The sequence below is a fragment of the Spermophilus citellus genome (genome assembly GCF_964194105.1).
Source record: "Spermophilus citellus genome assembly, chromosome: 1".
In the NCBI taxonomy this organism is placed as follows: Eukaryota; Metazoa; Chordata; class Mammalia; order Rodentia; family Sciuridae; genus Spermophilus; species Spermophilus citellus.
Window position 1 is genome coordinate 143,475,903 of NC_138182.1, and position 21,485 is coordinate 143,497,387.

Below are 21,485 nucleotides of genomic sequence, written 5' to 3' on the forward strand. Positions count from 1 at the left end.
TTGTTGGGAAAGGCTTTTTTTTTTTTTTTTTTTTTTTAATCCGTGTAGGAGGTCACTCTTTTACTTTTCATTTACTCATTAGTCAGTTAGGCCCAACACGGGCTACCCATGCTTCCGCCACTCTCCTTAGCACTGCATAAGGCCTTAGTAATGGGGTTTTAGGTCTCTGGGCACATGAAGTCCAGCTAGGGATCTGCCCCCATCTCAGTGCAGGAACTTCAGAGAGGAATGAGTGCACAATAAGGCGTTAAGGAGCATCTATTTGGCACTTGAGAGTCTAACCAAGCCTTCTAGCATACTGGATTCTCAAGGACAGAGACCCTTAGTCTGTGCCCAGAAGCTACCTCTTGGACATCTGGGCATCTTGTGGTCAAGGCAGAAGACTCCTCAGGGGCTCCCCGACCCTTGGGGCTCAACTCAATGAGCTTCCCTTGTCTCCATAAACCCAGGTTGAACCATCTGGCTGCATCCAATAAGCATATTGCACACACAACTATAACAAGTCAACTTTTTTCTTAATTTTTTTTCTTCACAGCATTGGAAAATGCAGTCTGCAGAGATAAAATTAGGAAAAGCTCAAAGATTTTTTCTGGGATTATAAGCACATATATACCCGGTGTATCCATAATAAAGTTACTCTTAAGTTTTGTATTTAAAATTTTCTCATAGAAACATTGATGACAGTTGATTTAATATATAATTACTCATCAAAATACAATAACAAAAGAAGAAAGAACAGAGGGTAGTGTTAGGTGCAGGACAGGCTGAGTAAGCTGTCTGCAGGGCATGCCAAACAAGTTAGCTGCAGGATGACCTGGCCACTCAAACCCCCTGTCTGGTTCTTTATCACCTGTTTGCTTCAAGCCCAAACACCCAAGCCCCGCTCAAGGCTGAGCGCTTTGCCCCCCTGCTCAAGGCTGAACACTCAGCCTGCCGCTCAAGGCCGAACACTTAACCCCCTTGTGTGCCAACAAGGCCGCTTGCAGACCCAGAGACCCCATTAGATTTGGGCTATAAAAACTCCCTCCTGCTGGGCCTGTCTCTCTTGCTCTCCATCTCTCTTACTCTCTCTCTCTCTTGCTCTTTCTTTCTTGTGTGCTCTCTCTCTCTCTCTTGCTCTTTCTCTCTCTCTCTCTCTCTCTCTCTCTCTCTCTCTCTCTCTCTCTCTCCTTCTCTTTCTCTCTTTTCTCCTCTGTTGGATTGCTTCAATAAAGCTCTCTTGGTCACTCTGAGTGTTGTGATCACTTTTCTTTCATTGGTGCCAAAACCCAGGAGAGGGTTAAAACCCACTTTTGGGTCCCTCTTCCTTCAGAAGTGCCACTCGCCGGACAACCTGAACCCATTTTCTCAATCGCCAGAACTCCATCCACCACTGGCCTTTGATTGGTGAGTTTCCCCTTCCTGGAGTCCTAAACCCAATGGTGGTGTCAGGAGGATTTGACCTTTGATCGTCCAACAAACCTCTTTGCCCACCTGCGGGGAGGAAAACACCCCACCACAGCCTTCAAGGCCACAGTGGCCCTCAGGGACTCCTTCCTTGGGCAGATTAGACTCTTGGGTTCAAAATTATTCCCCTTCCCAGCTGGTAGTTTACCAGCATAGGCTTTGTAGGTCTCCCTTAAAGGACTGTGTAACCTCCAGGGACACATAACAGAGAACCAAACATCACACCCCACCCAGACCTTCATGGTTTTGGTGGGTCTCATAAAGTCCTAGTTCTCACCTTCAAGACTCGGCCGCTAGAGAGATGCTTACCCTCCCCTTCCTCCCTCTTCCCCTGTCTCTCTCTTTCCCCTCTTTCTGGCCCTGGGAGTATCTGGCCTCTCCAGGAGGGGTCCCGAAAAGCCTTGGCCAAGGTCTCCCCAAGGCTCTGGCTCTGGCCAGGATGAGAGCTTCGACTGTCAGGATTCGGTGACGACCAATCTCTGCAGCTCGAACCTGCCACTAAGGCACTCCTGATTTTTGGCTCTAGCGGGGACGCCCCTTTTGCCAATAAATCAGTTTCCTCCTTCTCTCCTATACTATCTTTGCGTCTCCTTCCCTCTCCCTTATACTACGTTTGCGATCTCTTCCCTCCTCCTTATACTACCTTTGTGACATGGGTAATGTGTCCTCTCTGCCGGTCGACTCTCCCCTACAATGACTCTTGGATAACCTCAAAACCCTCTCCTTGACACCAAACATCAAACCCAAAAAATTGATCAAATGTAGCACCCAGGCCTGGCCCACTTATCCCTTAGACAACCAAAGCAGATGGCCCCCTTTTGGGTCCCTGGATCCCTCCATTCTAAGTGGTCTCTACAATTACCGTGAGTGTTCAGAAAAATGGGGTAGTGATTGCTTATGTCCAAGCTTTCTTCTTGCTTGTGCTCTCTGCACCTCTTGCAAACCTCTGCAAATTTTTCTAGCTTGCAAACCAACACCCACAACCACTGATCCCCAACTTTCTCCTCCTCCGGACTCATCCACTACTTTTGATCCTGCTGATGAACCTCCACCCTATCACCTGGCTCCAATAGATCCTCACCCTCAGCCTTCTGCTCCAGCCCCTCCACCATCTCCCCAGCCTCAATAACCTGCTTTCTCCCCTCCAATTACTAAATCAAAAACCTACAGGACTTCCTTTCCTCAGACTGTTGCCCCATTGCATGAGGTAGCAGGTACTAAAGGTATAAATCCCTCCACCCACTCACTCCTCTCTTCTACTGTTAGCGCCCACACTGGGTCCCACCAGGTCCTCTTACCAGCTAACCCAAAGCTCAAACGAGCTGAGGAGAGCCCTCAGACCCCTATCCAAGATCTAATGAAAATAGCCTTTAAAGTTGCTTTGTCATCACTGAAAACAGGTTACTAAGAATTTAAAGTCCCTTACAGGCTTTTTGGGATACTCACTCCCGTCTTCTTCTTCTTCCCCTCTGCTCTGTTCTACTGCTTAAGTTTTCCTTGCTAGAGAAAATCCCAAACCCCTTTCCCATTATTTTTTTACATCTCCTTCCTCATTCTCAGAGGAAGCTGCTCTCAGCCCCACCTTCCTGTCTTCCCCCCCTCCCACCAGAGTAAGAGTCTCTCTTACTCTATCTCTCTTGCTCTCTCTCTCTCTCTCTCTCTCTCTCTCTCTCTTCTCCTCTGTTGGATTGCTTCAGTAAAGCTCTCTTGGTCGCTCTGAGTGTTGTGGTCACTTTTCTTTCAGGTAGGCATTCTTTCCTGGTTAGACATACTAGTGCTTTGAGACACTGAATCAGTGTTTACTGAGCATCGTACTCAGTGTTAGGTATTGTAGTAGATGGGATACAAAGGTAAATCAGAAATAGTCATTCAGGCAAAATCTCACAGTTGTGCTACAATATAAAGTGATTATCTTATTCCAATATCCTTTCTTTAGTCTCATTCATAATATGCTAATAGCCTCTAGTCTACAAGCCAAGTTTTGTAGCTCCCCTTTCTCCTTTAGGGGCTCTTGTGAAACTTTAAAGTTTTTAAATGACCTTTGGGAGGTCTGGACCCTGAGAGGGACTAGGTCCAGAAATGGAAGAAACACTGAAAAATGGAAAACAATTTAAATCAAAAGTTGATCATCCCTAGAACTCTGGTACTCATCCCTAGAACTCATCCCTAGAACTCTGCCTTACTACATTGAATCAGTCACTAAAGTGTCATCAAGTAAAGATTTATGGGGATTAATACATAATTTTAAAATTGGAATAAATTCTAGCATGGTTTCTTTAGCCAAAAGAATCCTTATGTTACCTAAGTCATTAGTCAAAGGCCCCAGCTCTGGTTGTTCCAACAGACCAGGCTCTGTCACCTGTTCCAAGATGCCAATCACCAGCAATGGTAAAGGGCAAGAAAGGAGCTTTTAATCAAAGTGGCCACACAGGGAAGAACACATGTAGGAAAATAGTGACCAGAGATCTGCCTTCAAAGGAATGAAAGCAACTGAGATTTTATAGAAAAAGGGAACAAAGGCAAGGATTGGGTGTTTGCATAGCTGGGAGATTTACATAGTTATCAGAATAAATTATCCTGGTCAGGTAGTCTGATTAATAACATTATCTCAGGACTGGTTTTTGTGAAGCTCTGGGACACTCATCATCACTTGAGGGGGCAATTTGGTTCCCAACATGAGAACATCGTGCAGGGAGGTGCTTTGGTTTCATCATGGGGTAAACAGTCCCAGTTAGTAGGGGCAATCTCATTATGGGGTAATCTGTTCTGTGAGGCTTGGCAGTTGCTTGGAGGTAGTTAGTCCTTTGTTATAAAGATGATTGTCCTGGGATCCAAGAAAACTGCAGAAGAAAATGACTCCGAGGGAAAAAAGTTAAAAAGACAGAGTCAAAAAGGGACAAAATGGAGTTTGTTAAGAAGGTGACTGAGCCCTCCTTCACTTAGAAACGATCTAGCTGTTCCTCGTTTTGCAGCTGAGGAAACCACAGCCTAGGGAAGTTCCTTACAAGGGATGGTTAACATTGGGTCCATGACTGTCCTGGTATTTGACTAGTATTCTCAACCTGTTCCCATTCCTTCTAACATGTGTTGGGAAAGAGGTAGGCGAGCAAGGCCAGGCGTTTGAAGCTCTCAGAAGCCAGGGAGGGGAGGGACTAGAGACAGAAGTAATCTGCTTACAACTTCACCTAAAGCCAGCCTAAAAAATGGAAAAAAAGAAACCTATGTCATTATAGCACAAACCAAGGTTGGGTTCTTGTCTCATGAATTTGAAGAATAAAATCCATGGCACAAGGGTGAGAGCAAAGTAACAGAATTATTAGAGTAATAGAAATCAGAGTTCCTGAAGAGGGAGGAGTCCTAAGAGATACTGAAGAGTGACTATTGTCTGGGACTTTATATAGATCTATAGGTTTAAAGAAGTCAGCCTTCTGCTCAATCCTGAGTAAAACACTCAATGTCCACAAGATATCCATGCACCCTTTATTCCAATTAAAATATCAATTAGGTGTGTTTCCTTTTTTGGAAAGGCATAAACCCCAGTGACACAGGTTCTGATTTTAAAATAGCCTTTTTATAAATTTCTTAGCAAATACCTATAGGTGCTGTTTGTGCTCTACTGCTCAGAAAGTTACTCACGGGCCCATCTCCCTATCTGCCCAGCCTTATCTTTTCCTCCTGACTTAACTATAAGAGGGTGAGGTAGGGCGGAGGCATCTCAACTCAGTCATCTGTCTCCCCTGATTCCAACCCCAAATACATAGACACCGGTACAAGACACAGGAACTTCCATATCCCCATTGTAGTGCTCCCAGACATAGACCTATGTCTATACTGATGGTATTTAGTTCATCAAATGATGGGTTTGAGTAGACTGGAAACAGTCATGGATAGACTAACTTCTATGGGCAAACAAATTCCAATTTTTGATGAGATTTCTGAAGAAAGCATTCTGAAAACAGCCACTGGGTTTGACATTGCTTAAAGCCCAAAGGAGGTCTTTCTGCTTAATGGTTTATTATGGCGTAATCCACAGAAGAGCCTTGTGGGTTTTTAGGAGTCCATCTGAAAACCAGTTTATTTTTGCTTAGTTTACAAGAATGAAATAAATCATAGCAATGGATCAAATGTACTTTCAGATATTGCAGTGTTAATATTCTGCAACATATAAAAGGGGACCAAGAAGATTTTCCATCAGTAGGTATTTCTTCAACATCCACTATGGGCCATATCTTCTGCACTGGGGCTAAAACTTGAAGCAACTCAGTCTGGGGGTAGGGACAGAGAGAACATCAATCAATCAACCACATGGGAAGCTTCTAAGTTGAAGTTGAGTTTTAAGAGACGAATGGTAGGAGTTGAGAGATTAAAGGAAAGGGATTCTAGGGAAAGGGGACTGTATGTGCAAAGGCACAGAAGCACAGGATAGCTTAATGCTTTAAGGGCACTACCAAAAGTAATTGGCGATTAGAGCTGAGCCTCCATGGGGAAGGGTCAGGATAAGAGATGCTAGACCTTGTATGCTGAACCAGGGAGTGTGAACGTGATCCTGAAAACTATGGAAGGTCATCAAAGGAGCATTAGGCAGGAAAGTGACATGACCAGATGGCCATGGCTGAAATGTGGATGGTAAAATTTGAGGAAGCAGAGCTGGGAATATGAGGACTACTTAAGGAAACAACTGTACCATCCAGATGAGAGATGAGGGTGACCCAAACTTCATAATAATTGTGAGAATAGAGAGAAGTGGTTGATATCACATATATAGAGAAGACAATCTGCATAATTTACATATGACAGAATGTGCCATCTTAAGAAACTTTAATTTGAATATGATTAAAGAACATTATGGAAATATTGTTTGAAAAAACAGTATTTTTGAAAATTTCAATATGGCTTTATTTGTTCTTTTAGAATAAAAATGATTTAAATACAGGTGGTGTAGTGGCACATGCCTGTAATCTCAGCCTATACCCAAAGACAGATGCAAGAGGATCGCAAGTTTGAGGCTAGCCTCAGCAACTTAATGAGGCCCTAAACAATTTGGCAAGACTCTGTCTCTAATAAATAAATAAAAAAGTTTGGGGATGTGGGTCAATGGTTAAAGCACCTCTGGGTTCAATTCCTGGTACAAAACAAACAAACAAACAAACAAAAAAACAAAAAAAAACACATTTAAAACCAGGACACAATTGATGATAGTAGGAGTTGCAGCAAAGGCAAAAGAGAGTGTCCCTGGGTGCACCATAAGATTTTGGAATTTGGGGAACCTTATAGAGGATGCAGACAATGTAGAATATTCTGGTTGGCAATGGAGCTTGATCCACTGATGCCATAAGCACTGTGATTGAAGATTACCAAATACACTCTCATCAGGGAATCTGTTATATAAATATATAAAATAGTAATTGTAAGCAACTTTGAGAAATGAAGTCTTTATTTTTTTACAAAAGTTTTCATAAATGCATTTTATAGTTGGATGCATGCTATAACAAAGCAAATGAAAATATAATTGGTTAAGATACTTTTATGCATATTTAAAAAGTAATATTTTAATCCCCTCAGTTTTCAAAAATTGAAAGTAGAATAAGCCAGTCTTCAAAAAATATCCATTTCCACCCCCCATGCAGTTACTGCAATGATTTAACAAGGAAAAGTAAAATAATCAGTCCAATGAATGTTTAAAAGCCATTGTCACTTTGTGAAAACACTTTCTTGGGACCAAGTTTAGAAGTGCTTGCATTTCAAGTATTTACCTATTGCCTCTGTGTTACAACCATTAAAGTGATCTCACTGAAGAGTTTCCCATTTGGAGTTTGGTCCTCATCCTCATTTGGATGCTAATCCCATCCTGATTGTAGTTAATTATAGATTCACAGGATTATATAGCATATTTGAGAGAAAATTTAGATTACTAGGATCCTTTTTTCTTTTCATTTAAATGTCCTTAAAATAAAAACTGGCAAGAAAACACAGCCAACTTATAGTTTACCAATTTCATACATGATTAGCCATTCTTTTTTTTCCTGAGATATTAAACAAGTTTCTAAGTAGTTGGTTTTCATGCAAAAATGCATTTTCCCATTCTTCACATTCATTTTTATAATATTTTGTATTTTAAATAACTACACACATTTGTGCTTTGTACATTTGGAGCAGAAAAGATAATTCACATTTTTTAGAGCAGAAAAATAAAATATAATCAATTTTTTGATGGGTGACATAATCAAATTAAGTGCTAACTTCAGGTTGCTAAAACATTACCTGATTACAAAAATTCCAATGGAAACTTGTTTTTCTCATGCTTCTAATTTTACCTAAATTTAGAATGTAAGAGTGACTTGTGTAATCCTTGAACTTCTGAGTTACTAATACATGGAGCTAGGCCTAGGTACTATACCTGGCCACAGTCTCCTTTCCCACCTGGAGGGGAAGCCTCAATACTATATAAGGACATTTTTATGGCAACAGGAAAAAAATGGTGCATATTTCATGTTATAATATATACAACAGGATTGGTTTGTAAAACGAGAAACAGGTCCAAAAGGCCAAACATTTAGGAATATATTTATGCTTAAGCAACTGATTCTCTGTTACACCTCTAGTCTTAAACAGGATCCAATGGCCAAAGTGAGCATGACTCTTAAGTACATAGTTTGTTTTTTTTTTTTTTTCTGTATTGGTTAAAGAAAAACACAAACTTTTTCTCTACAAAATAAGGTTGAAAAATCTGAAGCAAGAAATATTTTTTCATTAGTACATATTGTTTCATTTGTCATTTATTACAAACTTAAATGGAATTATAAGAATAGATGAGTACATGCAATGTATTTAAGGCCCAGTGTTTACTTTTCTCAGCACATCTGCACTAACCCTAACCAATGGGCCCAACTATGATAATTTAACTAGAGATCAGGAAGTCTTTTAGAATACAGGATCTTTTGAGTGACCAAAAAAAAAAAAAAGAAAGAAATCTTAAGCTGTCCATAAGTAATTATATCAACTGCTATAAGGTGTAAATAGAATCAAAATAAGTTTCAAATGCTTAAATTACATTACTTGCCCTTAAAATAGTATGAATTTCCAATTTAGGTAATGATTTTCACCTTTAATTGATAAAATATATATTAAATATTTTTAAAAGCCAGTGCTGTACAGATATGGTTTTGGACATATTAAGTATTTGTTCAGTTAGAAATGCCTTTGAAAATTAATATTAATTATGAAGATTAGGCATGGTGGCACACACCTGTATTCCCAGTGACTCAGTAGGCTGAGGCAGGAGAACTGCAAGTTTGAAGCCAGCCCCAGCAACTTAGCAAGACTGGGTACAGTGGTGCATGCCTGCAATCCCAATCACTTGGGAGGCTGAGGCAGGAGGATCACAAGTTTGAGGCCAGTTTAGCAAGTGAGCAAGGCCTAAGCATCTTAGTGAGACCCTGTTTCAAAAATAAAAAATAAAGAGGTAAAGGGCCCCTGGGTTCAATCCCCAGTAACAAGAAAAAAAAAAAAAAACAATAACAATGTGCACAGAACTAACTCATTTATTAAATGCCAAATTTGCATGTCTTCAGAAAGACTATGCCCAAGAAATATGTAAAAAAAACTGAATAAATACATCAAATGATGCCGTTGTCTACTTTTGACAAGACTTAAATGTAAGTGTACAAGCACTGATGTGGATTCATCCAGTAGACCCATATGATTATGCAGTTTTTAACTGACAGCATTCATTCAGAGTTTGGACTTCCTCCAGGGGAAGGAGTTTCTGCCCTGAAACACTAAGCACATATTTTGAATTAACACACATAAATTGCATATGAATTGTTTGTACATTTTTCAGAGTACTATCCCTACTGAAGAAAAACACTTTCCTAGGAACAGTGCCTTTTTTCAGATGTGCACTCCATAGTTTGGAACTGATGTGCTACCCAGGAAATCAGGGTTTTTGTCATATGGATTCTTGGCACCTAGGTACAGGGTGTATCCAAATACATAATTCAAGAAAACAAGTTTTATGGTTAAACTAAGGAGCATTCAAAGATTCGGGGAATGGAATCGTGCCACTAGCAGTGGCAATTATGATGGACCTAAGGTATTCTAAGGGCATTTTAAAGAGGTTCTTCAAAATTGTTATTAAGAAATTATTTTCTTTGGAAATAATATCCACTTCTCCCCATATCATACCTTGATAGTCTTATTGAAAGAAAGTGAAACTGTTCAGAATTGCAGCCATATTTGGTTTCCCAGGCCTGGTAAATGGAAGAGGGAAAGGCCCCAGCAGCAAGAAGTATTAGGTATATTACTGTTCCTCACTCTGAAAAAGAAACTCCATGTTTCTTTTTAAGTCTTCCCCAAGGGTCTGTTCATCATAGAGTCAACAGATTTTAGAATTCATTATGGTAAGAAATCCCCAAATATGTGGAAACTATATTTGATTAGTTTTACATTACATTTTTTATAGGTAGTTCTTAAATATCTTAATGACATTAATAAATGAGAAAACATTGAAAGACTTTTGTAAGTTGTTCTATGATTATCATATTCTAGAATATCTGAATTTGAATTTTTCATGAATAAAAGTAAAAATCAGAGATAAAACTTCCACCTCAATAAGGATTGTCATGTTGTCATGTTTAACAAATCTGAAATCATGAATAATGAGTTATCATGTTTTAGTGTGATTCTATACACATCATTTTAATTTTTAAGTCTGACTTGATTGTAGTTTTGATAATCAGTTGTTGAATGAGGTAGACATTGCCTAGATATTTGCTGTATCTGGTTATTATTCCACAAATAATTAAGTACAATATCAGTTATGCTTTTCCTTTATGTTTAATAGTTCTGTGAACATTGAGAATATATTACTTTTAGTGGTACACAGTTCTTGAGAAAATGTCTTAATTTTTACATTGCCATTTGCAATATTTTTAGCAGCTTGCTACAATATAATTTTAATAAAAATAAAGTGTACTCAGTGATGATAGAGAAAATATTGTTAAAGACCTCTTGGGACAGGAAAAGGCTCAGTCATAAAATCAGGTGCTTATTCTTTCCCAGCTGTGTCATTTCCCAGCTGTGTCATTTTTACTCATTAACTTTCAAGAATTACTATAATATTGCTGCACAGTCCATTATACTGAGAAGAACTTTCCTTGAACTTCACATGGAGGTTGAGTAAAGCTCTTCTATTTGTTTTTTGAAGTACTCTCTCAGCTCAGGTCTCTTAGCCTTTAGTGTTGGTGTCAGCAAGCCATTTTGAACTGAGAACATGTCAGAATGGATGTAAATGGCTTTAACCTAAAAATCAAATGCAGAATACATCTTAAACAAGAACAAAACAGAGCATTAAGAGCATACATGGTGAAAGTAAACAGGTATATAGGAACAGACAGATGTGTTGATAAACACTATGCTCAGTCAAAAAATTTCAGCCCACTTGATGTGTCTGAAAGCCATTTCCCCCCTTCCTTCTTATTTTGCCAGTCAACAGAAGTGAATTGGTTGCTTACTCTGTGCCAGGTACTGAGGATACAAAGAGGTATTATGAACATACCCACCCACAGGGAGCACACATTTGCATACAGCAGAGCAGACAGAGAGATGCTGGGCAATTATTAGCATGGTATACATGGGATGAAGGACCTTCAGAGTTCAGTAAATGGTAGGTAAGAGGGAGGAGCATCAGGGAAGACTTCCATTTCAGTGAGGATTAGAAAAATGAGTAATAGTCAACCAGCAAAGGGGAAGAGGTGGGTAGAGAAGGCCATAATAGGTAGAGGCAGCCTCAAGAAAAAAGCTGGGGGCGGGGGTTGCGGGATGGTTAGAAATGGCAGAGCATAAGAAGGGAAATCCAAGAGGTTTCTTGGTCTTGTATAAAATAGGTAAAGTGAGGGATGAAGCTGAAATGGTAGATGGGCCACCTTATGCAGGAGCCCAACCTTACTCTATAGAGTGGTACTGAAGTGGTACATGGAGGTTGAGTAAAGCTCTATTTGTTTTTTGAAGTACTCTCTCAGGTCGGGTCTTTCACAAAGAGCAATGGCAGGGCTGAACACACACCTTAGAACCATTTCTCTTGGAGAAATTTCTCTTGAAGAAATGGGAAGGTGGCTTGTGAGAAAGTGCAGACTGGAAGCAGGGCAACTCTTCAGAAGGACTAGGCAATTCATGGGAGAGGAGTGAAAGGCCTACAGAGATGAGTAAGCAATTCTAACCACTCAGAGATGAACTGGCGAGAAGAGTCGAGAGGAAGGCAACCTCTGGGATTCCTAGGTTTCTGTTTTCGATGGCTGCCTAAAAACAGATGCTATTCACAGGAGGAATATAAAGTCTGGGGGGATATGATAAGGTCAAGTGAAAAACAAGCTTCACCATGGAATTTTATTTCACCAGAGGGGAGGCATGGAGAGATCACAGTGTCTACATTACCTACTCTAATGGAGTAGAACCCAAGCCTCCTCATTCAGTCTCCTTGTGAAGCAGAATGAGGACTGGACAGGATGGAAGGGACTGATCTAGGGGAGCATGGTTAGGCTCCTCTCATGTGCAGCTCCAGCAGGAAGGCTCATGGTCAGTTCTTTGAAAGTCTTATGTTCTGGGCTTGGGTAGGCTAAACCCTGAAGTGACATCATCACTAAGTAGTTACGTCTTGACAACTGGACCCAAATTCAGTAATTTTGTTAAGATGATACACTCATATCATTAAATAGTGATGATATTTAATCAAGGCTGCAAACTGCGGTACTGCAGACTTCAAAGAATTAAATAAAAATATATGTTCTAAATGCACACTTACATTCATTCGTCATTTTGTGTAATTGATAATTATTGAGCAACTACTATGTGTCAGGTACCATGTTAGGCTTTGGGAATACAAAGAAGACTAAGTAACAATCCCTGCCCACATGTAGTTTATAATCTAATGAGAGATACTGCAGTATGATACAACTACTGTGGGCACAGCACAGAGAGGGATACTGATGGCAAGCAGATGGTTGCTTCCACATACCCATTCCCCACTCCTTCCACAATAATAGAACCATGACTTGGTTTGGGACCAAAACAAGCTATGTCAATCATTACAGTCCTGTTCCCTGATTTCTTAGCTCTACTTTCATCTAAGAGAGCCATGAGATCTGTTTTTGGCTATTGAAAAAGCCATTAAAGTGGCTATCTACACCAATTTTCCTTCTTTTCTTGAAGGTGGACAATGTCCAAACCTATAGCTTCCACTTTGTAACCATGAGGTAATAAACCAATGTGGAGATAAACCAGAATGGAGAGTAGAATGACAGATGAGTCTAGGTCTTTGAGGATCTGCACCTACCTGGGACAACCTGTCTTTCAACTTCTTGTGTGTATGTGTGGAACCAAACCCAGTGTGTTACAGTTGATTGCATTTCTCATTTTTTTTTTTTTTGTACTGGAGATGAATCCAGGGTTACTCTTATCACTGAGCTAAATCCCCAGCCCTTTTATTTTTTATTTTGAGACAAGGTCTCACCAGTTGCCCAGGTAGACCTTGAACTTGAAATCCTTCTGCTTCAGTATCCTGAGTTGATGGGACCACAGGAGTCTACCATGCCTGAAGTGACTGCATTTCTGATATACCACCTAAGCCATGTATGGGTGGGATTCACTGAAAAGGGATGCCTGAGTTAAACTCTGAAGGATAAGTAGGCTTTAGACAGATGAAGATAGCCAGGGGAAAGGGTGCCTGCTATATGGTCCGTGGTTAAGCAAGGTACTCAGAGAGGCAATATGGGCCAACACATATCTGGAACACTCTCAGTGCAGACTGAGGCATAGGAATAGGGTTTGTGAGGTTAACTGGTCAAATCATAAAGGAGCAATGCAACTAGCTAGGGAGTTTGGACATGACTCTTTAAACAATTTTAAGTATTAAGAAACGGGATCAGAAGGGCTCTTTGGAAAGATTACTCTGTTAAGAAAGAAGTAGGGGAAGAGTGGAAGACGGAAGACCAGCCAACAGGCAAGACAGATTGTGGTTTGGGCTGTGAAGTTGGTGGTGGGGGTAGAAGTCAGCTTTGAAGTAGCATTTGCAATTGGTTTATTGGTTTGGGTAAGTAGTAAAGAAAGAGAGGTCAGAATAACTTTAGATCTCTGCTTGAGAAAATACTACAATGTTAAAAACTGGAGGAGGAATAGAGAGAGGTGGGTAGATCAAGTGTTCACATTAAGATTTACATGCTTCTGAGATAAAATGGACTTTGAACATTTGAACATGTTTTAGAGACGCAGCCTGGGCTTGAGAGAGTGAAGGAGTGACTTACGGAGCAGAGAGGAATCAAAATGTGTAGAAGCCATGGGAAGAAGAGTGAGAGGTCACTGTGTCCAAAGCCACTGTCCTATGAGAACAGTTCAAAAAGTCCAAAGACACAATTCAGAAAAGAGCTTATTTAAAAAAAAATCAATGTATATGCAAGGAATTTCAATAACTGTTTTCAAACTCTCTGATGCTAACAGTCTGCTACCCCGGCAGGTAGGTATTTAAAGATAACAAAGCATTTTTTTGCTCAGAAAACTCTTCAATACATTCATTAATTTAATTTTAATTTTTGGTACTAGGGATTGAATCTTGGGTTGCTTGGCTTCTAAGCCTCATTCCCAGCCCTTTTAAAAAAATTTTTTATTGTATCATAATTGTACATAGTAGTGGGATTCATTATGCCATAGTCATACATGCACCTGACAAAATTTGATCAATCTCATTCCTAGTACCTTTCCTTTCCCTCCTCCTCCTTCTCCACCTGCTTGCTTTACTAATCTCCCATCTATTATTATTATTATAAATTATTATTATTTTTGTAGGGGTCTTGCTAAGTTGTCCAGGCTTGCCTTGAACTTGTGATCCTCCATAAAAAATTCTAACAGATTCTGCCATTTTTACCCCTATTTGTACCTAAAGAATGTGAAAGTTTTCAGATGAGTACAGCATTAATAAATCAGATTCATCTTTATCTCTTAAGATATTTGTTCAAACGAAGGATACATGTTTGTCTTAGAGTAGCATACTTCAGTAAAACAGCATTTGGAGCCTTTTAAGTCAGGAGTTGAACAAACATTATGCTAAAAATTCAGCTAACATTACAGGCAGCCAACTAACTTCACCTCACTTGTGGAAAGGATTCCTGCTTGGATTTCCAACTTTAATAGCTGTAAATCTGAGGCTATTGGCTAAAGTTTGGTATTGTGAAGAATTTCGAAATTAATTAAAGTTCTTATAAAGAACATTTTGTTTGCAAACTCTCCCTGTGCTTTTTACTCAAAGAAGCAAGCATTTATTCAGGAATAGGGATGTTATTTTTTGGACCCTTGTTGTTATCAGGCATAAATCATCCTAGGACATGTGCAATTCTTTGGAAATAGGTCCCAAGAGAGAAGTTTGGTATACTGAGAAGGATGGAGTCTACAGAGGTCATCCTGGGGGGAAGTGATGTGGGTTTAGAGAGGTAGCAGGTATGGACATGGAGAAGGGTGGTGGATGAGGTGGGGGAGAGGCAGAGACAGTGGAGGTAGCATGGAGGAGGGAAGAGGCAAGGTGGTTAAGTGGTTAGGGAGAAGCAGGGTATGGAGCGCCAATCCAACAATGGCAGTACTGCTCAACTTTTGTACAAGATGTCATTTAACTTCTACTTTTAAAAGTCTGGAAATCACCATTTGGTGAAAAAATTAATTAGCTTGCAGAAAACATTAACATAATCTAAAGTAATTTAGAGGCTTTCAAGTAACTTTTAATTCTATATAAATTGATGTAATGTAGTATAATAGCTCATATTTACTGTCAATATGTAAAATGAACAGTCCAAAAGTTCTCTTTTGATAGAAACAATATCACAAAAAGACCTTAGTAGATGTAAAGCATCTCCCCTCCTTCTTTTGCTCATCAATTAATAATATAATTTTTAAAAGGAGACACACAAGTCAAGATATAATTTCTACAGTCTCCATGCAGCCTGGATTTCAGCTAATCTGCATTCCCAATAGGATGTGAAAAGCACTCTGTCAATGGGACAAGGATCTATGCTCATTACTGGGATTTAGGGTAAACACCTCTGAAAATATGGCAGTGACAATCTATAAAATACACAGAACAGGGAAGATGAATTTTGTAGGGAGAGCTACACAATGCTATTTAGATGGTGAGTAGACTATAAAATAAAACATGAGGGCTGGGGATGTGGCTCAAGCGATAGCGCGCTCGCCTGGCATGCGTGCGGCCCGGGTTCGATCCTCAGCACCACATACCAACAAAGATGTTGTGTCTGCCGATAACTAAAAAATAAATATTAAAAATTCTCTCTCTCTCTCCATCACTCTCTCTTTAAAAAAAAATAAATAAAACATGATCTTAGGACTTTTTCTTACTTAAGCAGATTTTATAGGTATTTTTATAGAAGAATGGAAACAAGTACACTTTGAAAATCTGCCAAACCAGCTCTCTGCAGCAAATATTGGTACAGGGATTGAGTGGGATATCTGCAATTCAACCTGTCTGCCTGAAAAATAGCTCTGCCTGAGAACAGACTATATCATCAAATACAACCTTGCAAAGTCCAAGCAAACAAGCAGCCTAAACTCAGCTCCCCTTTCAGTCCTTCGGTGAGCAGATTAGAACAGCCCTGCTGCCAGGATGCCAGTCCTTGCTTGAGTCTGACCTACACTCGAGTCCATTTCAATTCTTCTATAAAAATACCTATAAAATCTGCTTAAGTAAGAAAAAGTCTGGTCAGTAAGTGGAGGGAAAAATGAGTTGAACCAGTCATTTAACTGACCTTAACTGTGGGCCTCAACAATAGTTTTTTTTTCAGATGTAAATCAATTTTCTATAATAAGAACCAAACTGCCCAATTGTGAACCTGTAAAAAAAAGCATGAGAATCCTTCTTCTCCTGTAATGCTACACATGCTATGAAAGAGACTTCCCAATTTTTATGTCAACTCATAAAAGCATGAGCTTTTCACAATTTTGAAGGAATATAATATTTTAATTTTTTCAAAGGTATCACTCAATGAAAACTTTAACGCAACATGGCTAGTAGATAATAAACAGAGTGAATAATTTAGGACAGAAGCAATAAAGAAAAAAGATAAAACATTTAAATGAATTAGGAAAATGATCATTTCTGAGTTAAAGGCAAATTGCCTAGGTAAGTAATCAATTCAGTGGGAGGAAATATAGTAAAATATTCCCAGTGAGAGCTTCACTAGTTAGAATTCAAGAAATCTATTACTCACCGATAGTTCATATTGCCTATGCAAATTCATAAGGCACATAAATATCAAGAAAATTATTAATCATGATGTTAAATATGCTCAAATATTTCCCAGTCACCTACATATTTTAATTACTGATACAATAATTATAAGTTGATACAATTATCATAAATGCTTCCTATCTACTCATTAAAATATATCTTCCAAAGCTCTCTATAAATTAATAATGATTGGCTTAATTTGAGGAATTGCACGGTTTTGGAAGTGATTCTTACAGTATATCAAAAAAAAATTTTTTTTGGTAGTTTAAAGTTGAATGGAAATTAACCTCTCTCAGAAAATCTGAACTTCTAAAAGCTTTTAATAAATTATTTAAACTCTGGACTTGGCTGTTTGCATGTGTATGTTTAGAGTTAAGCCTTCACTGACCATTCATTTTTGAGGAGGGAAAAGTCCTAGGACAGGCTGACAATGGATTATGGATTAACTGAAACAATTTGGGCTGAGCTTTGGCTCTCCACCGGGAGCATGCCCTCCTCAGGCCTGAGGCCTGGTGCTTGCTCTCCTACAGTCAGCTGAGAGTGCACACTCTGGTGGGAAGGAAGCCGAGGAACAAGGAGAAGGGGAACAGAAAAAATCTGGAGGTGACAACCTTGGCAATATAACTAAAGACCCTCAAGGATGCCACATGGCAGCTCTGTATTTGAGGTTACCATGGTGAAGACAGATGAAACTGTATAAGGCATGTGGAAAGCCAAGAACACGTCTCCTCTCAGTAAAGGACCTAACCAAGCAATAATTAACACTGGAAACTTAATCAAAGGTCCCTTTTAAGCACAATCTTAAGAGATAGTTGATTGATTTTCTGTGAAAAGGAATCTGGATGGCCTGGGAGGGTTCTTATGTAGCGGGGAAGTCATGCATCTTAATGCCAGCAGAGGGCGTGCAGGCCTTATTAATGTGGAAGGATGCCTACTAAAGAGAGTTTCTAGAGGGCTTACAGCCTGCCCTTCAAATTATGACAGAGGCCCAGACCAACTGGGTCTGGGACCACTCACTCCTTTGTGGCCCATGGACTACATGGTCACATGTGATCCAGTAACACAACTCCCCATCAAGGTAGGGCAATGAAATTAGTTCTATAAAATTTGTAAATTTAAATTATTATTATGTACCCCAAATTGACCTTTCATTTTAGAAAAATAAATGTAACTTGCCTGAAAGCCTCAAGATTTACTTATCCAGGATTTAATTGTTCTAAAAACATACTGACAGATGTTTACATTCATCCATTTAGAGAGAAATAGCAATATTCTTAGATCCTAAAAATGTTTAGATTCCCTCAGTTTGAAATTAAGACACTAAAATCTTGATTGGTGGAAATGCTTTTTTAAAAATGTTTTTTAGTTGTAGATGGACACAATACCTTTATTTTATTTCTTTCTTTTTATGTGGTGCTGAGCATCAAACCTAGTGCCTCACATGTGCTAGGCAAGCACTCTACCACTGAGCTATAATCCCAGCCTGGTGAAAATGTCTTTTAACTGCAAATCAATACATTACAAGAATTTTATATTTAAAACTCATTTTTAAAATGTTTCTAGGTTATCATCAAATAAACAGACAAAAATTTAAAATTTTCATAAACCTTGCAGACCCCCCCACAATATATGAGGAAACAAAACTTCATAAAAAATTCTTACAGGATGTTCATTTTTGTGAAAAATAATTACTTTAAATACAAAGAACAATTTTAAATCAAGATGTTATGATTTTAGAGAATTTTTCTCCTTGAATTTTTGACAAAGGAGGTTGTATAAATGGTACATGTAAGTACTTACATGTACCATGTACATGTATCATGTACATGCTTATGAGCTCAGTTATAGTAAGAACACTGCAAAGAGTAAATGTCTTAGAGAATTGCCTGTCCTCTCTTTAAACATTCTTCCTCTTTGTAGAAAGCACAGTTAGATGACATATATCAATGGCCTGAGGGAAGACCCAAATCTATCCAATGTCTTAGCAAGTAAGCGTACCCATTGTAGCCAAGAAGACAGTCCCCATAAAATTAAAAATAATATAGGACTCTGGTCTTTAGTATTACAGGCATCTTGGGATACAGACCAGGTACACATGAACTACCAGTGACAGTGGGGGTAATATTTCAGCCTTATGAATGCATGAGATTATGAGGACAAGCACTGTCTCACTTATCCAATGACTTATTTTAATTCAGGAAGCGGCTATTGTAGTCAACCCAAACAGGCCTTCAGGGGTCCATTGGTACACAGCCTGCTGGCTTCCACACCATAAAGGGCAAGGAAATCTAGGTCAGAGTTGCCACTGGGTTAATTTAATTTTCATCACTAACTAAAGGGCTATAAAGAGTGTAGGGAGGGTAATAGTTACCTGTTCAAAAGAATGGAGGCCACTTTCTTTTCCTAACCTTACCATGTCTTCCAAAATGGCTTTCTTCAGCTCCTGAATTAAAAATCACAGAAATAAAATTATAAGAACATATTTTGAAATGGGCATAGAGGAAACAACATATTTTGAGTAAAAAGCAACTAGTGATGGTGCAGACATCTGATCCCTTGCACCTGCCCATCTGGAGGTGTTGCTCCCTGGCAGCGTCTCAATCACTACTTTGCACCAGACAAAAAGGGGCTGCAAATGGCCAGAGGAGTGGCCATAAACAGGCTCAGTGATCAAAAAAGAAAAAGGAATTTTTTTTTTTTAATTTAAAAGCAGCCTGTTGGTCAGCCTGGTGAGTCCTGCTGCCTCTAGATGAGCCCAGGGCCTGGGGTGGGGTGGGGGGTATATGGCTGCTGCTCAGAAATAGACCAAGAGACTTGAAGGGCTAATGCTAAGGTTAGAGAGCAGCAGTCCTCCTCTAACATGTGCTATGAGAAGGTTTCAGGAAGGTGGGAATGGCCAATGCTCTAAGCAGAAAGAACTGTGTTCCTGTTTCAATTCCACGACTATCTCTATAAACCCAGAACATACAAAATCACATTTGGAGAGTGCATGTTCAGTGAGTCAGAAAGCCTGGGCTTGCATCTGACTCTGCTGTTTGCCAGCTTTGTGGCCTTGGGAGAGTCACCTCTTCCCTGGCCTGTCCTGCGGGCTGTAACACAACAGGGCTGGATAAGCGATGTCTCTTGATTCTAAAATCCAATAGCTGGTCAAATTTCCAACAAGAAACATGAACTTCTTCAATAGTAACTAAAAGACAAACCTCTGGTTTAGGATTTCCACTGTATATAAAGTAATATTAGAAATTCCCTCTGTGTTCAAATTTCACTGGTCCAACAGTTTTTCTGTCCTTTTCTTATGTGGCATCATAAAACACTCAACAGCCTTTGAGGAAATAGCCCTAAGATACTGACCTTATTTATGCAGAGATCTGTATATAGTCCTTCAATTCCTCTCTTCAGAGCCCAGCAGGGCATGACTTCAGGGTCAGGCACTACTATGCCCACCAAAAAGGCCTACAATGCCCACCAAAGGAAAACATAATCATGACAAAAGCTTTTAAAGTGGTTATTTGTGATCCAGCATTAAAAATAATCTCTTGGTATCCTCAGACTCCACCCTTTTCTAAAAATAAGCATATGCTTATGAAACATTCTCTCATGTTACGAAACATTTTCTCTAATATATCACGCATTCTTGACTGTTCATTTCCTGATATATCCCCCTACATTTGATATGGTGGGTATTTAAGGACATCAAGAATCAGTAAAATTAGACTGATATCCCAATGTTGATTCTCATGCCAATCTTAAACCTGCATATTTTTTGATGTTAATCAAAGAACTCTATATCCAAATTCTATGATCCAAAATTCGTTTCCCATGGTTAAGACCATTTAGAAATTTTTACACTAATGAAACTTCATTCATAAAAAACTTAAATTCGAATGGTATTTTCTTCAAAAATAATTTAATATTTAATTATATTCATGCAATGACAACATAGAATACATTTGATAATTTTGATATCATAGAATGTTAATGATCTAAATAATAATAATGGAAAAATAAGTATAACCCCCCCAAATAATTTAATCTTAATAAACTATATTATCATCAGAACCATTATTTGTGTGTAATACTATACCCATTTATCTATAAAATTTTGTCTTTGCATCTCATCTCAAAAATCTCTCTTGGAAGTAAGCGGAACATAAGTTAAAAGTAGTGGGCATGTTTATGATTGCTACTTCAAACAATTTACTTGACCTAACTGCAGTTAACCAAAATACAAGTAATCAAGATTTCTTCTTTAGAAAGGACTTGTTTAGGTGGATCCTGGTGTCTGATTGGAAACTAAAATTTAATTAAGATTTTTCAGCAGTCTTGTGCTTGCAGAAGGGATGGAGCATGGGTAGCCTTACCTTTAAGCTGTCTCCATGGACATAGATTTGTGCCACAGGTTCACTACGGATATAGATATTCTCGATCTTCTCAGGTGCAACGTATTCTCCCTGAGCAAGTTTAAATATGTGCTTTTTCCGATCAATAATTTTAAGAGTTCCCTCCTGTGGAGTTGGACAAACAGCTTCCTAAGATAATACCCTCAAGACAGAGTTCCTCAACTCTGCCCTTCCCTACCCTGCATACCCCCTCCCCAAGTTGCTCCTTCCTGCTGTGCATCACAGGTCAGTGACTTTCGAGCTCTGTTGAGTCCTGAGTACTCACTATCCTATCTTCTTCCTTGGCTACTCCCACATCTGTCTAAGATCTCCACTTCTTTTTCACAGACCTCCCAGAACCTCACTATTCTCAAAATGCT

The 21,485-nt window shown here is 39.1% G+C and overlaps 1 protein-coding gene across 5 annotated transcripts in view; it reads right to left on the reverse strand.

The window, feature by feature from the left end:
- Window positions 1–9,125: 9,125 nt before the first annotated feature.
- ACSL6 (acyl-CoA synthetase long chain family member 6) overlaps window positions 9,126–21,485 on the reverse strand; it is a 56,636-nt gene continuing 44,276 nt past the window's right edge. For all 5 annotated transcript variants that reach the window (XM_081271458.1, XM_081271454.1, XM_081271455.1 and 2 more), the window contains 4 exons: window positions 21,088–21,231; window positions 20,078–20,179; window positions 19,098–19,169; window positions 9,126–10,746 (listed from right to left, as the gene is read on the reverse strand). In XM_081271458.1, the coding sequence (XP_081127584.1) occupies window positions 10,609–10,746; window positions 19,098–19,169; window positions 20,078–20,179; window positions 21,088–21,231 (456 nt within the window). In that variant the 3' untranslated portion in view covers window positions 9,126–10,608. The remainder of the gene's footprint in view (window positions 10,747–19,097; window positions 19,170–20,077; window positions 20,180–21,087; window positions 21,232–21,485) is intronic.